At 38.5% G+C, this 16,023-nt stretch overlaps 1 protein-coding gene and 1 long non-coding RNA gene across 2 annotated transcripts in view; both read left to right on the top strand.

Moving 5' to 3' along the window:
* Positions 1 to 9,234: 9,234 nt before the first annotated feature.
* LOC107836837 (uncharacterized) lies at positions 9,235 to 12,313 on the top strand. Its single transcript, XR_001662804.1, has 3 exons — positions 9,235 to 9,693; positions 9,868 to 9,969; positions 12,089 to 12,313. It is a non-coding gene; the product is annotated as an uncharacterized LOC107836837 (long non-coding RNA).
* Positions 12,314 to 12,928: 615 nt separating this feature from the next.
* olfml2a (olfactomedin-like 2A) overlaps positions 12,929 to 16,023 on the top strand; it is a 27,014-nt gene continuing 23,919 nt past the window's right edge. Inside the window, exon 1 of the mRNA XM_007557747.2 lies at positions 12,929 to 13,267. Coding sequence (XP_007557809.1) covers positions 13,199 to 13,267 — 69 coding nt within the window. The 5' untranslated portion in view covers positions 12,929 to 13,198. The remainder of the gene's footprint in view (positions 13,268 to 16,023) is intronic.

The following is a 16,023-nucleotide window of genomic DNA, read 5'->3' as shown; positions in this document are numbered from 1 at the left end:
ACCTGATTTTAAGAAAAATGAAATATCCCAAGACTTTAACAAGCTTAAAAACAGGAAGTTATTTTTAAATTGTATTTTATCATCTTTGTTTCTTACATTAAGCCACAAAGTCCTGATTTGGTTTTGAACTGGAGACCAAAAGGAAAAGAAAATTACATTTTAGTTTAACAAAATTAGTTAAAAACGCTGAAAAACTGTTAAAATTTAAAAGTTAATTATTGAGTTGAACTACATTTCCATTTTTATTCCACTAATGAGTCTAAACTTTATCAATAAAAGAAGGATGCAAAAATATTTTTAAATTTGTTTATGGCAAAGACCTGATCATTTCCAGCTTCATCAACTAATCCATGGCTAGTCCTTTTGAAACTCAACAGTACAATACTTTTTTTCCAATTAGTTAAAACATTGCTGGGCTAAAAGTTCACATAAATATAAATACTTTTTTTTTGGATTAGAACTGTTTAAAATCTTTTTTTGTATCTTTATTATAATTAATGAAAAGAAATCATAGTTGGCTAAAAATCAGTATCGGCATCAGTAGAAAAACTTTAGCTAGAACACCAGCAACAAAAGTGTGATCTAGGGATCTGTAATAATCAGACTGCTTACAGTTATCATGGAAAAGAAATTAATTTATTGTTTCAATGGTGAACTCTGACCCTGACTTGGAGGATGTTGGAGACATCCTCTACAACTTAGTAACTTTGTTGCTATATTTACTGATTTTTCAAACAAAAAAAAGCATGTCAGCCAAAATCAGAATCAGCAAGTCAGGTTTTATAAAGATCCCTGATTGGCCAGAGAACTGCAAACGGTGCACTCCTAAGTATTATGTAGAAATAATATATTGTTTGTTTAAATATTGTTTGTATTGATAATAATTGTTAAATAGCAAAAATATGCAAAAACTGTCCTTTTACAACCTGGAGAAGTCTATGTATGTTTGTGTTCAGGTAAGAACAAGAGTTTCTATTCAACAGTTCTATTTAAAAACCTCTACCTGCACGACTCCATGTGTCTTTTCTGTTGTAAAATGACTGAACTGCATGATGCTGAACTGTAAGGCTGTAAGCTTTGAAGAATTTTTAGTTGTGCACAAAACCCAGATCAATGCTGGTTCTTTCAATTGAGAGTTTTATTTGGAACCAAGCTGGTTTCATTCTTTACAGGAGTTGATCTTTTATAACCCCCACCAATAACTGTATCCATCAGAGCTGCAGCCTTACAGGAAGGCCCTCACTACTCTACATACCAAGTTCAGTGCTTTACAGCTGCCTATAAAGTCATCCTCCAACCAAACTCAAACTGAAGACATTTATTGCCTCTGGATTGGTGACATGATGAATATCACAGAAGCCTGACAAAAGCCCAACTCCCAGATCAAGCATCATTGTGTCATGATACTCCAGCTCATTCCATACACCATCACACAGCACAGACATAGGGCTATGGTGCAAGGGCTTCCATTAGCATCTGTTGGAGTCCTTCTACCTCTGCCAGGAGCGAGCAGGCAAAGTGCCCCAGCCCTGCAGCTGATGGATCAAGTGGAGGCTGTAAATACTTTGCTGGGTTACGCTGAGGTCAGCCGAGCGCAGCAGCAATAATCCTTCAGGAGCATCATCCCACTGTCCCTGCTCCTCGTTCAAATAGCACTTACCTGCCACTTCCCCCTCACCCCTCACGTGTCACATGATATACCTCCCCACACACACACAAATAAAACATTTAGACTTACATTATAAATGAAGACATTATTTTATATAAATTATTTTCAGTTCAGTTCCACTGCAAAATTATTAGTTCTCTGATTTTACTTTTTATAAGTATACGTTTGAGTAAAATGAAAATTGTTCTTCTATTCTATGAACTACTGGAAACATGTCTCTGAAATTCCAAGCATTTTTTCCAGAAAATGAGAAATGGTCAAAATCACAAAAATATGCAGTAACAGAACATCGTGCATGGACCTCAGTACTGAGCTGCGTTCCAGTGCTGCTGTGGTGATGCATCACCATTTGACCTCCATCAGCCTGACCTCAAACATGTTGCCAAGAAACAAGAGCCAAAGCATCAAGGACATTCAGCCTTTAAACCTCTGGGGCAAAGGAGACTTCCTGCCACAACACTGCACATAAATGCTTCGTTTAAAGTTCAAAGTTTACATAGCAAAGGGCATACATCAACATTTTGACAACAGTTTTGGACTTGCATACATATTTATAATAAAGTGTGGAAATATGTATACAAATGTGAAAGAAAAAAGCAAGAAAAAAGACAGCCAAATATGCAAAAGAGACGCCGTTAAATCTAGAATGCTGAATCGTGGCATGGATAACATAATGGCATCCCAAGCCAAGTTCATAAAGTTAGGATGTATATGGTGAATTAAAGGGAACCAAGAGTACTTTTGTATGAGTGCAACTAGGGTGCACCGACAAGTCGACCAGCCAATAAATTAGCCACGATTTTCTTAATTGTGAGATCAGTGATCGGCTGACATGTGAAAATGATCTTTTCCACCGATCTCATCTACCTCAGCAAAGACCTGAAAATCAGCCACTGTCCTCTTTTTCTCTGCTGTGAGAGAAGTTTGCCTGACAGACCCACACGTTCACAGTTAACAATAGTCACCCCACTGTCACCAACTCAGCGACTCTCTTGCTATACATAGCAATATTTCAGACAAAAATAAATAAATCAGTATCGGCAGGTCAAGCTTTTTAAAGCTTGGTAATCTGCAAAAAGCCAGTAAACTTCAATCAGTGCACCCCTAAGTGCAACATTTTGGAGACTTAAACAACCAGCACTGTAGGGAGAGACATAAAAGCACCTTGTGGTGCAGTTTGCCTGTAATTTACCACATGGGGAATGAAGACTTGTGCAAAAAACTACAATTCCAAACCCCTGACAGTATTATGTTAGATACTGAATGTTACGCTCCTGTTCTAACATCACGGATTTATAAAGGCAATGTGTATAGTGATATGTCCATGCACCATTTTGTAAGCTACAAAAAATATGTAGCATACAATTTATTAACTTAACTTATTTGTACCCAATAAGTTTCAGAAGTTTTCCCAACTGCAAACTTTACACTCTTCTATACATGAATGACCTGGTCAGATTTGCTATCGCCTTAGAAACCAGATGTTGTCCTAGTAGGAACACAGTCACCACCATTCTACTGCTGATTACTGCATACTCCATACTTTTTAAAATCTCTAAACTGTGTAATGTAAAACATGTCTGGTCTTCCTTAAAAACAATGTCAGGATTGATAGTAGCATTTCTGTATAAACATTTATAGAAAACAATCGGAATTTGTAAATATATAATTCTGAAAAACAACTTCCATCTCTGTCTACTTTTCTTTGAATTCAAAGTATAATTTTTGGGCAAGTGAATTTAGATTAATCACATACATTTTAAGGCACTAAAGATTTTAACACAATTGTTTGTTTTTAGCATACAACAGTTTTTCACTTGTTTTTTTTTTTTTTTTAAACATACAAACGTTCAGGCAGAATCTTTTTTATGTTTGCGACATCAGCAAATAGCTGCCATGGAAAACAAAGATGCTTCTGTTGCCCCACCGGGGGTTGATGTCTGCTTCTAAACCGATCTGATGTGACCCTGGAAAATACTTTTATTTTGTGCCAGTTGTGCTAAAATTAGTTTGTCTATCAGTGAATCTATTTGAGCCTAAAATAGCATCTCAGTGCTAAAGCTGGTGCAACAGCACAGATGAGGCATCCACAGTCCACATTTCTAAAAAAAAAAAAAAAAGTTTTTTCCAAATAAGTTCCATGAGTGATCAGGGCTTCCTGTAACACTGGAAAGCTGAACAGCTAATAGCAATTTGCATCAATCTGATGCTGGAAGCAAAGATTAAAAACTATACATATTTGTTGTTGAGTTCATGTCTCTATTTATTCAATTCAGCAGCAAAAATGGTTTTTGAGTTGAAAATATTGCATATTTAGTCAATTTATAGTTTTCAAATAAAATGTAATTAAATACAGATGCAGCAATTGAAGCAACCAATTTTTTTATTGATTCTCCCCACTAATAATTTTATAAATAGGTACAGTGGGACCATGAGCTTTAGAGCAAGTTGTGAGAATTACTGACATGTAAATAAATCTAAGGTTGGGTCATATCAATTTCTGGTTCATTGTTAAGATCTTCCCAGAACATACTCTAAATTATTTGTCCACCTAGATGGGTTGGTGATACTGAAGTATTACTCTGTGTACTTTTTTATTTAAATAACCTAATACTTTTGATAATTCTTTTTTAATAGACCACTTAAAATACACTGCATTGCTTTTAGAGTTATAGCAGCCTTGCCAACACCTGTGCCTAGGAGGCTTTAGAATGATAAGAAAAGAGGAAGAATCTAAGAGAAAACTAACATTTGTAAAGCAGAATGTTAAAAGAACTGTTAAAAGAACATCCATTCCATTTCCCCATGTAAACAGATTTGCCCAGATTTAAGCTTTTGGGCTCCAATAAAGATGTTAATGTCTGTCTTTAGTTTTTTGGTCTGTGGGAAGAAGGTTCCAGAGTTTGGGAGCCTTAAATGAGAAACAAGTCTGTCCAAAGGATGTTTTGAATTTGTGCGTGTTTCACGCATCTCATAAATAGCCTGGTTCCAAGCCTGGTTAAAGAAATATCTGAACCACTGCCATTGTGCCGGTTATTTTTTTTTTTCTGCAGAGTTTTAGGTTTTGTTCAGGCTCTTCTCTAGAACTTGCTCCACAGCACACCGCTCTTGTTGGATTTGTGTCAAACTAATCACTCCTCTGATTCCTCTGAAACATCAAGCTGCAATTCTACAAGCCTTTTGGTGGCAGAAACACAGAGACAAGAAACGCAACATGATGGATTATATCTGCCCCCTCACCTTTTAATACCCCCTACTCCCCCACCACCACCACCACCACCAGCATCAGCTGCAAAAGAAACCCACTCCCATTCTACTGTACCGGTCATCATTCAATCATCACAGTGGGGGGCGGGGAGAAGGAAAGGGAGAAGGGACATTATGGGGGTCAAATCCTGTCCCTGTTCCACTTGCTTACCCTTCCCGGGGGACAGGACAGCCCCTCACCGGCTCCATGGAGCCACAGCAGAGGCTGACAAAGCACTTTCTTTCAGCCTACGCTCCCTGCTCATGCCAGGCCGCCCAAACCCCCAGGATCAGATCCACATAAACACCAAACCTGACGTCCTGCTTTACTCCTCCACTGCCTTCAGTCACACCAAACCTGCACACTTCAGAGCAGCTCGTGTGTTGTGTTTGAAGGGATCAATAGAAATTAGGTCTGTTTCCCAAATGTGGTTATGTGGAGACTCAGAGTGGAGTCGGAGTTGCCCCGAGCTCTAAGCTGCTTTTGTTTCTTCTGAACAATAGTGGATGATGGTAAATAGGCCTGAGGAGTGGACATTGCTATTCAGCAGACAGGAATGGCTCTTCCAGCTGGACCTCAACATCTGGAGGCATCTGTGTCCTGGGGTGGCAGCGATAAAAATGAGAATGGTTTCCAAGGTGACATCTTCAGTGCCTCGCTACCTTTAGAGTTGGAAAACTACAAATGTTTTATACAATTTAATAAGAGAGAAAGAAAAGCAGAAGCTTTCCTGTGATCTGTAGGGAGAAAATGTTCTCCCTCCACCAAGTTTTAGGGTTTTTAGTGACCTTATATGAAATTAGGAAAGAAAAAAAAAAATCAACAATTGTCTACAGATGTACAACCAAATATAAAATAAGTACTTTTAGAATATTTCCCTAAAGTTTTGTTTTGTTTTTGTTAACATTCATACTGAGCATTAATGATCACTTAAGACACCCTCACTGTGTTAAGGAGTGACAGGGTTGAGTGAGTAATAATCTAGACATCAGCTAATTCTGTTTTCACAAAATCAAACCACATTAGCTTACGTCAAATAAATCTCTCTCTTTCTGTCAATTATAATACACAACAATATATATTATAAAGCTGAGAATGAAATGTAAGTATTGACAAGAAATTAATAAGAAGCACATGTAATATAAATAAATAGGTTCATAATGAAGGAACAATAAAAAAAATATATTTTTTTTTTTGCTTGGTTATTTGTTTTCAACAAGTCTGCAAATAGATTTCCTTCATTTGAAACGGATTTGTTTACAGCTTAGTTACTAAGAAAACTGAAGAAAAAGAAAGATGCTTTTCCTCTACTAGTCAAAAATGAAAACATATTTAATGATCAGATTTCCCACAAATTTTCCATTTAAAAATTTCCATACTTTTTCAGACTCAAATTTGATGGAATTTTTTCCCGCACAGGTTTTATTATTTCTGATAAATGTGCACAACATTTTCATTTATCTACATGGTCCATGATAAGAAAACAGAATGCTGAATTCAGTTCCTGATGTTGTTGAACAGAAAAGGGCCATTTCACCAGTTTTGTGGCCCAACTTACACCAGCTCTACAGATCAAAATCTATAATGCTTTGGCTTTTTAAATCTGGGCTGGTCATTGTACATGTTACACTGATTACTTAAAGCTAAATTTGTGACGTAGCTACACATTTGTTTTTATGTAGACATAAGAACAAAGAACATCTGTGGAAGCTATTTGTTTGGTGAAGCACACTTCAATCTGAGGGATCACAGGGCCAATTTCAAACACTGATAGGTGAAAAAGCAGTGAAATGAGTGGATATTTACTTGTGACCTGTGTCATTTAAATGAAAACAAAATGTTTAACCAGCGTTAAAACTTTAGTTCTGATGTTAATTTTTACATGAATTACACATTATTGTAAAAAAGCTCTTTTTAAACAGAAAGTGTTATTTTTTTAATGACGGGTAAATTCAGTTTGGAAACAGACATATTTCCAAACTGTTCCAGACCTCAAAAATGGTTTAATAAAACTCCATATCTTTCAAGAATGTCCAACATAAAGAGAAACTAATTGTGCAAGAGAATGCTAAAAATATCAGAGAAAATGTAATATTCCAACAACTATTAAAACGTGTCAACGTGGCAATTAGTTTTATCTTCATTAATCCCGTGTATATGACCAACTTCCCAAAAATCACTGGAGGAACACTGAATGCTTCCTCCAATGTTTTATTTAAACTTTTTTTTTTTTTTTTTACAACATCCACAGCGAACCTTCAGTGGCGCCAGGGCACCATTACTTAGGAGGAGCCGGGGTTGGGAGACTTTTAATCTTGGATGTGACGATAAATTTTGTTCCCCGTATGGGGAGTCGAAATGGGACTGGCGCCTGCTACAAAGTGCTGTGAGGCTCAGTTTGGGTATGGAATAGGCCGATATCACCGAACAATATCCTATGAAGACGCAATTAATCAGAGAAGAAAGGAGGGGTTTTTTGTATTCAGTTTATATATATATATATATATTCCTTGCAAACTGTAGACCAGGGCCATGTGAGAAGCTGCATGCAGCAGAACCCCGGTAGAACCCATTCCTCCATGTCAACCCGTTCTCGTTCTGTCCGGATTTGGGAGACTAACAAGCTAATGGCTGCAGGGCCTTCTCCAAGTTCAAAAGTTCACCTTTTACGATCTCCTCGGGCCTGACTGACCACCTCCAAATAAAAACATTCCGACCTCTGTTCCCAGCAGCTCCAGCAATCACACACACACACACACACACACACACACACACACACACACACAACTCAAAAAGCAAGTAAACACACACACACACACTTTGGAATAATAACCCCAATTCATTCGTTCCCTCTTGAGTAACAAACCAAATTTTGCTTATAATTTTACTCTTTGGTCAGAAAGAGTAAGTTTGCAAACCTAAACTCCGTCCCACTCGCTAAACTAGTTCTAGGAATCCAGCTTATTATTTAATTCATTCGTCTCCCTCAGCAACAGTTTGCAGACGCTTCCAGCAGCAGCAGCAGCAGCAGCACTGACACACTCAGAGGCTCATCAAACATGCAGCCATGTGTTTTGGATGGAGGTGCGGTGCTAGCCTACCGTTCGCTGACTTGGCGTCGTTTCTCTCCGGGTAGTCGAACCCATTCGTCCTCTTCTCTATCTCCATCCTCCAGCACGGGCTGATCCGGAGTCAGCCCAGCGTTGCCCCTCACCACCACACAGCAGGGGGATGATGGCGGGGTTGAGGGGTGACAGTAACGTTGATGTTGCTATGAAGTGAAACAAGCTGTCCTCAGCTTTGCTGCGTCACCGCTCGGACCGCGGTCCCATGCCTTTCAGCGAACTGTTTCCAGTCAGCAGGGAATTACTGGATCCACACACACACCCAGGAATGGTGCGTTTGAGGTCTGAAAGGAGGGCGGAGTTCAGTAACCTGGGAACTTAAGTAGCTTTTGCCGAATAAAAGCTTGGTTTATTGTTAGAATAAATATCACGCGTGCAATGCGAACATAATTCCTTTCAGTTTGCAATAATCAAAGTGTTTATCAAAATACCGAGTTTTAACTCAGAAAACCGAAATGTAAATTCAATTGTACATAATTAGAGCTGACCTTACCTTTTCAGTTCACTAGAAAAGGCGTATGCTGAGCAAAGTAAACGCAGGTGAATTAAAGCATTTTTTTCTCAACCTTCTACATTTGAACTGCAACACAAATGTAAAACCTGTTCTGTGCGAAACCAGTTTAAACTAGCCGAGTTGTTTGTACACGTTCAGGGTTTTTTGGGCCTATTTTAGTTTCTTCTGCTTAACTGGAAAGCAACACCAGCGCACGCGACAGCCAGCTGCCTTCGCCCTGAGGGAATTCTGGGAAGTGAAGTTTAGTGTCCTACTTGGCTACCGAAATCCCAGTTGTTAACTTGAAGATAATGGACTACAACTGACGAAAGCATTTTGTTTGTCTTAACTTTTGTGTATCAAATTCGCGTCAACGTTTTTATAGAAAGAATGTTTTATGATTTTTTTCAGTAGGCCATGTGTAACATCCTTTGCTGGATGCTTCACTACATCTAACTAACTATATTTATACTGACGAAACCAACTTTTTCCCACCTTAGAAAATATGTACCAATGGGACAGGTGTCAGTGTATCTAACAATCTTTTCAAAACTAATGTAACTATTTTTTTTTTAGCTGATAAGAATTTCTGCACTCCCCATTAGTATTTTCTATACTAATGGAAAATAGTTCCATAATAGTTCCATAGAACCATTAGTTCTATACTTCCTATTCCTCTGGAGAACAAATATGACACAAAGATAAATTTGCTTCTGTCACTGGACGGACAAGGACCAATATTTATCTTTGCCACCACACACAGGGAAACAATCTTCAGTGGTCTCCATTGCAGGGGGCTGCAGCAAAGAGGGTTTTCCATGACAACCGTTGTTGTGTCTATGCCAAGTTGACCAGGGGTAGGACAGGAAAAAGCCTTTTCTGTTCTACCATCACAAATATGTAAAAAGATTTTCTCCTACCAAGTCAGAAGGCAACTATTCTCCCTCTAATGGACTATGAAGATCTGCTATTCATGAACTCTTAAGCTTGAAAAAACTGGATCCTGTAAATCACAGCTCTCTGTGATTTATGATTAATTGTAGTGATTGAGTACATTATTGCAAATAAACTAAAAATGGGTGATGAGCGTTGGCCAAATCAAAAATACATCACCAGACACAAATCGTCCCCCAGAGAAAACCCGTGGAGTGAGCTCAAGGTAAGAGAGGGTCAGGCCTCTGAATTGTATTGTGAGGCAATGTTGATTAAGTTATCTTTGGTTTGTAGAGATTATTTTCTAAATCACTCTGAAGGTCTCACACCAACATTTCAATTAGGTTGAGATCTGGCATTGACTGACTCAGAGCGACGACTTGTTTCTTTTCTTTTTCAGCCAGGTTTGCTGTTTGAGATCATTGTACTGTTGGTGACCTTATTTTGGCCAAGATGCAGCTGTCAGACAGATGGCTTCACATTTGACTCAAGAATACTTCAGGTACCCAGAGGAGTTCATGGTCAACTGAATAACTGCTTGACTTCACAAGTGGCTGCAAAACAATTCCAAACCATCATTCCTCTATCATCCTGCTCAACAGCCAGTGTCTGTGTTGTTATGCTTTGTGAAGTTTTCTCCCAACATTGTTTTCTACATTATCAAATGCATTGCATTTGATCAGCAGTAGATGGCTGCTTCCATTTACTTTAAAATCCTTTGAAAGTGGTTAGAGTTTACTTGCATCCTTGATGCTCCATGAAGCATATTCTCTCTCATATTCTTAGACTTAGAGCAACTTTTTTTCAAATTCCGCCAGTCAAATTTATTTATAAAGAACCTTAAAATAATGAGCTTAATCAAAGTGTTGAACAGCAAGCAAAGTAAAATATTGCAAATAGCAGAAATTAAAATAAATGAACTTAAAAATTAACACAGAAATAAAAAATAAAAAAAAAAGATTTAAAATCATGATGGATCCTGCCTAATTTGTAGAGGCAAACCATTCCACAGTGTCAGAGCCACCACCGCAACAGCTCACCTCTGGATAACTTCTGGATTTACAGTGAACCTTAGACACTCTTAAAAGCATCTGACCTGGTGACCTGGGGGTGTGAATTGGGCTGCAGTAATTCAGTGAGATAAAGTGGAGCAAATTTATTAAAAAAAAAAAAACAAATAAGAGAATTTTAGATGGAACCCTTATATCAACTGGACATCAATGGAGTTCGGCTAGAATTGGCATATTGTGCTCTCACTATCTGGTATCTGTCAAAAACATTTCAGAACCAGATGTAAGTGAGCAACAGCAGACTGGGAAACACCAGGAAGAAGTCTATTACAGTTAACAAGCCAAGACGTGATAAAAGCATGGATTACTGTCTCCATTCTCCTGTGAGATAACAGCAGATTTAAGCTTTGCTGCTTCAACTGCTAAAAACAAGATTCACACCTGAGTTCACTTGGCTGTTCATTTTCAGGAGAGGGTTAATTTTTACTTCTAGATTTGTTATCAGGGTTTTCCCACTGGGTGCCAAAGATAAAAAGTTAAAATTTGGTGTCCTATGGGCAGCCATTTGGCCCAAACCAAATTACCTTTGTCTTATTTTTATGAAAATTCAGAAAACTTTACCAGACATTTAGTGAGGGTCCTAGGAGTGTGTCCTGCTTTTCAAGAGTAAATAGACCTGGCAATCATCTCAAAAAAAGATTCAGTGTTTTTTTAAATGGCTCCAAATGGCATATCCAAGAATAGAGCCCTGTAGTACACCCCAGGATAGTGTATCAGAGTCTGTACTCAGATAACAGAGAATACCACTAAAACATCTCAGTGAGGTGTGACTGAAACCATGACAGATTTCCACCCACATGCTCCAGACTTGAGCTGATCATTGGTATCAAAAGCTACTGTTGAATCCAGAGCCGGAGTGGAGTATCACCAGAATCCATTAGTGGAAACTCTCAGAGCAGATTTTGTGTTATGGAATGGTCAAGTCCCACTGTGGCACCTTACAAAAGAAGGATAATTATCTTATAATGTGCCTGACAACTTTTTGTGTGATTGGTCAGAAATTTCCAAGTCACCATGGTTACCTTACTGACAAATGCTGTAGTGTGACGGACCTGTGAGGACATTGCAGGACTTCTGCTCTTCTATTGGTCCCCACATGGTTCTTTTTATGTTAACATTCTCTTTGTCTGATAAATGAATTTGTACCATTTGGATGCTGCTTGTTCTCTGATGGCCAGTTTATATTTCTATCAGAATTCAAAGATGTTTGTTATTGATACTTTCTGTAAAGAACATTTTTGTGTCATGTCATTGAAAGTGAGGCATGAATTACTGCATCAATGCAGCAGGGAGGCAAGCCCATGCTGCTTAAGTAGACTTCAGCTCATCTGAACTTTAGAAAACATATTTTTGTATTCATTGAATAATTCTGACCAGTGGCACGTGCTGGTGTCCCACCCCCTCTGATCGAAAGAGAAGCAGATGAAGGGGAGGGTGTGGCATGATCGGACATTGTCAGTTTTTGCCTCTAAAGCACTTATTTTTGTCATGGTTGTGTAGTTTTTGAAATTGAATGCGAGTGCTTATTATTTTAATGTTTTTCATTTATAGATGTTGCTGTGATTGCACCCTGCCTCTCGCCCATTGACTGCTGGAGTTAAGCAAAATGGACGGACGGACGGATGGATAATAATTGCTCAGATTTATGACAGTACCTCCCTTGACTTTCAGGGCTTTGTTTGTACATTCTAGTGCTGGCTGGAATAACTAGTTCTTTAGACCGCATTGGAAATAGACAAATAAGTTTGTTTATGTCAAATTGATGTAGTGACTTGATTTTTGTTTAACACGATTGTGATAATATTAGCAATAATAATAACAGTGAATATTTCTTGCTATTGAAATGAATATTTAATGGTATACTGTAAATGTTTTCTTCTTCATGGTCGGTGACAGTGACGGTCTGCTTAAGTTTGCAGTCTTACTCAAGATTAGACTGTAATATGGCCATAAGAAAACATTTCTGTATTTATAATACTGTCGTATTGTAATGTATTATTTACATTTTATGGGGGGGGGGACAGAGTTTGAAGTTTTCATTAGCTAGACACCATGACAAAATGAAAACATATCTGTTGGTGAAGTTTTATAATCTGTCAGAGTTTCTTCCTAACGTGGAGCAGAAATTTAATAAAAAGAGAGGGTCGAACAGGTCTTGGTATTCTATGAACTGGCCAGGTGATGGCGCCAAATATCTTTTTAGCTGGAGTCTTAAAGCATTAGTATTTTTTCTTAACTTTATCAATGATAAATTAATTAGCTGTGGCTACAGCGCGGCATCGTGGGTACTGCCTACATAGCCGTAACTAATTCAAACCGCATTAACACCATTTTGTCTTGAGTTTCTAACTTTGCCTGTTGCGCGTACTCTGAGCGTACGGTGTGAGTGCGTGTGTGTGTGTTTGCGTGAGTGCGTGTGGGTGTGTGTATCAGAGCCCTCCCATCTGTGGAGGACACCGGATGATGGATGGTGCGCTCGGATGAAGGCAGACCTCAAAGCGCGGCCCAGTGGCATGCAGAGATCCGCGCTGTGCTCCTGAAGCCCGTCACCTGCATGAAGCGGAGATGGAGTTCAGATAGACGCACCGCTCCAGCCCTGGGACTGATCGCTGCGACTTCCGCTCTGGATTTCTGCACTTCGTGTTTAGTTGCCCTGAGAAAATGTGGAGACTCACCAACTTGTTGGCCTGTCTGCTGGTGTTGTGTAAGGACGCGTCCTCACAGAACAAGGTAAGACGGCGCTTTTATTTTAGAGCCAGCACGCCTGGTTGCATGTTTGCAAACTGAACACAGGTTTCTTCACCCCCCACCCCTTCCCGTCCCCTCAGTGTCAAAGTGACTGAGCATCTCCGCACCTGTACACTTTCTGCTTAAGCCTAGCAGATGTTTTTTGTTTGTGTCTTTTCTTGTGTTTCGAGAAAATCCCTTAGTGAGAGCTTTTGTGTCACACAGATACATAATCGTACCTCCACTGTGCGCAGGCCCATTGCCAGCAGAGATGGCACTCAGTGGGGTTAGTGCAATATCAGGCTGGCCATGTTTGTTCAGCTGCTGGACTGCAGTAACCCCTCACTGTCCCTCATCCTGATTCAGCTCCAAAAACACACAGCCAGAAGGGAGAAAGCATGGACTGTATACTGCATGGAGTGGCTGTCAGCAGATGTCTTCTTAAGAACTAATCATGGAGGTTAAATCAGCCTCAATGCAGTTCAGCAAAAAAAGTTTGATCCTCAGAAAGACAGTAGCAGGAGTCACAGCTGTAGTGCTGAGCAGTTTGAGGTTTAAACTGCTTGTCATCAGCTTGTTTGTCCTTTCCCCCTGCAGAATAAAATGATTTTCCCACTTTGTTGTGGATAAACATGACTGCCTCTGAGTGAGCGCTGGTCATTAATGTCTAAGGGATGGATGGAAACTCAGTTCTCTGTGTCTGATCTAAAGCCTGAAATCAGACAAGTGGAGTCTGGAAGCATGCTCAGTATACCTGACCTGTGGAAGTGGATGTGGACTTTATGCTTTGCAAAGGGAATTGCAAAGCATAAAGCATATTATATTGCGTATATTAGCCTTCAGTGCTAATATACGCAATATAATAAACATAGTCCTAATTAGGCATGTGCCAAAATTTGCAGAGAATCTTAAAATCACTAATAATCCAGGATTATGTCACCCTGAAATGCCCGTACCATCCAATTCAACCTGGAAGGAGTTTTTAAACATTCAAAATAAACCATTTTGGAAAGTTACTGTGGAGCTAATCTAACTGGGTACAGGAAAGCAAACATTAAAATCTCTCAGCAAACATTTAGAGGTTGTAATTATATAGGAGCATTTTAGGCACAAGGTGTTTCGTAGAAAAAACCTGCACACCTTGAAAAAACGTCAGGCATGCCTTACAAACGTATTCATAACCTTTAAATGATTTTTTATGTATTGTCAAACAGCTTCATTGTATTTTGTTGTGATTGTGAAGTAAAGCTAAAACACAATGTAGTACAGAATTGTGAAGTATGAGGAAATGTATGGTTTTAATTTTCTTCCACAAATACATTTCTGAAAAGTTGGACGTTCGTTGGTATTCAGACCCTCTTGGTCAGTCCTTTGTAGAACCACTTTTTAATTCAGTTGTAACTGCAAGTCTTTGGGATAAAGTATCTTGATTAGCTTTGTACACGTAGAGTCTGAATTTTTTACAATTGTCTTCTCCAACACATGAATGATGTAAATCATTCCACTGTAGCTCTGATTTTATGGATGCAAAACTAGGAAGCAGTGTAGAACTTCAGTTCTCATTATTTAGAAAACATGAACTATTTAGTCACTTTGCAGGCACAGGACCTGTAGTTATAGTTATGTAGTAACTACATGATTATCATTAGGTAAATTTGCTTGATTTCAACTTAGTCTAATAAAGACCCTCTGCACAGAACTGTAGCTGACCTTCATCGTATAGATGTATGTATAAGATTCTGAGCATTCTGTTATTTTTTTTATTTTTATTTTTTATTTCCTTTATTTAACCAGGTAAACCCCATTGAGATCTAAATCTCATTTTCAAGGGGGACCTGGGCAGAAGTCTGCAGTACATAGCAACCTGGTTACAAAACAAAATTGATTAATACTACATATACACAATTAAACCTGAAGTTCACATGAACAAAAGCCCAAATGATAGAAAGCTGTGGCTTTTCCCTTGCAAAAGTTGTATATTTTCCTGAGTCTTTTGTCCAAATGGACATTGGGATCTTGTTAGTGAATCATGAAGGTTTCTGTCCCCCAACGTCAGATCTTCATCCGGCCAGCCTGAGAAGTGTTACTGAGGAGGAAGTTGTTGTGGAATAGCTGAGGGCCTGCCAGAAGCTGAGTCTCATTTTTGGGCTCTTAGACTCAGAAACACCCTCCTATTAATAGTTTTGTATTAATATTTAAAGTATTTAACATGGTGAAAGCTTTAAAATGTTACTGTTACATAAAAAAAAATTGCATTGAGTAATTCTAACAAATATGAGTCGTAATTCCTGATAAACATGAGTTGTGGTTGAGTCAATTACAGTTTTGAAACCTTGAGTTCTTTAGTAATGGATTATTTTGGACACAAGACTTTATGGAAACAGAGCTTGATGTGTTTGGTTTTGATTTTGTAAAAACTAGACCATCCCAGGGCAATGACTTACCATGCACAGTTTTAGTAATGACTCCTAATTTGGGTTGACAGTGTAGGCTAAAGAGGGCCACATAAATATAACAGTTGTTTTGTTAAATATTATTTTATTAATCAAATCAAAGCACTTTTTAATTGTACGTGGTCAAATTACATCTATGAGAATAGATATTTAATGTTATTTAACTTTATACTTTTTACTCATTGAATGCAGAGAACACTATTTATTAATATTTAAACAGTTTAATGGGTAGTTTTACCAATACAATCTGTCACAAAAGGCCCTTTGAGGACATTGGTGATCTTGATATGACCTGAAATGAAAATG

This window comes from Poecilia formosa, unplaced genomic scaffold, assembly GCF_000485575.1.
Source record: "Poecilia formosa unplaced genomic scaffold, Poecilia_formosa-5.1.2 Scaffold91, whole genome shotgun sequence".
In the NCBI taxonomy this organism is placed as follows: Eukaryota; Metazoa; Chordata; class Actinopteri; order Cyprinodontiformes; family Poeciliidae; genus Poecilia; species Poecilia formosa.
The sequence above is the reverse complement of the archived record's forward strand: the minus strand, read 5'-3'. Positions and strand labels throughout refer to the sequence as shown.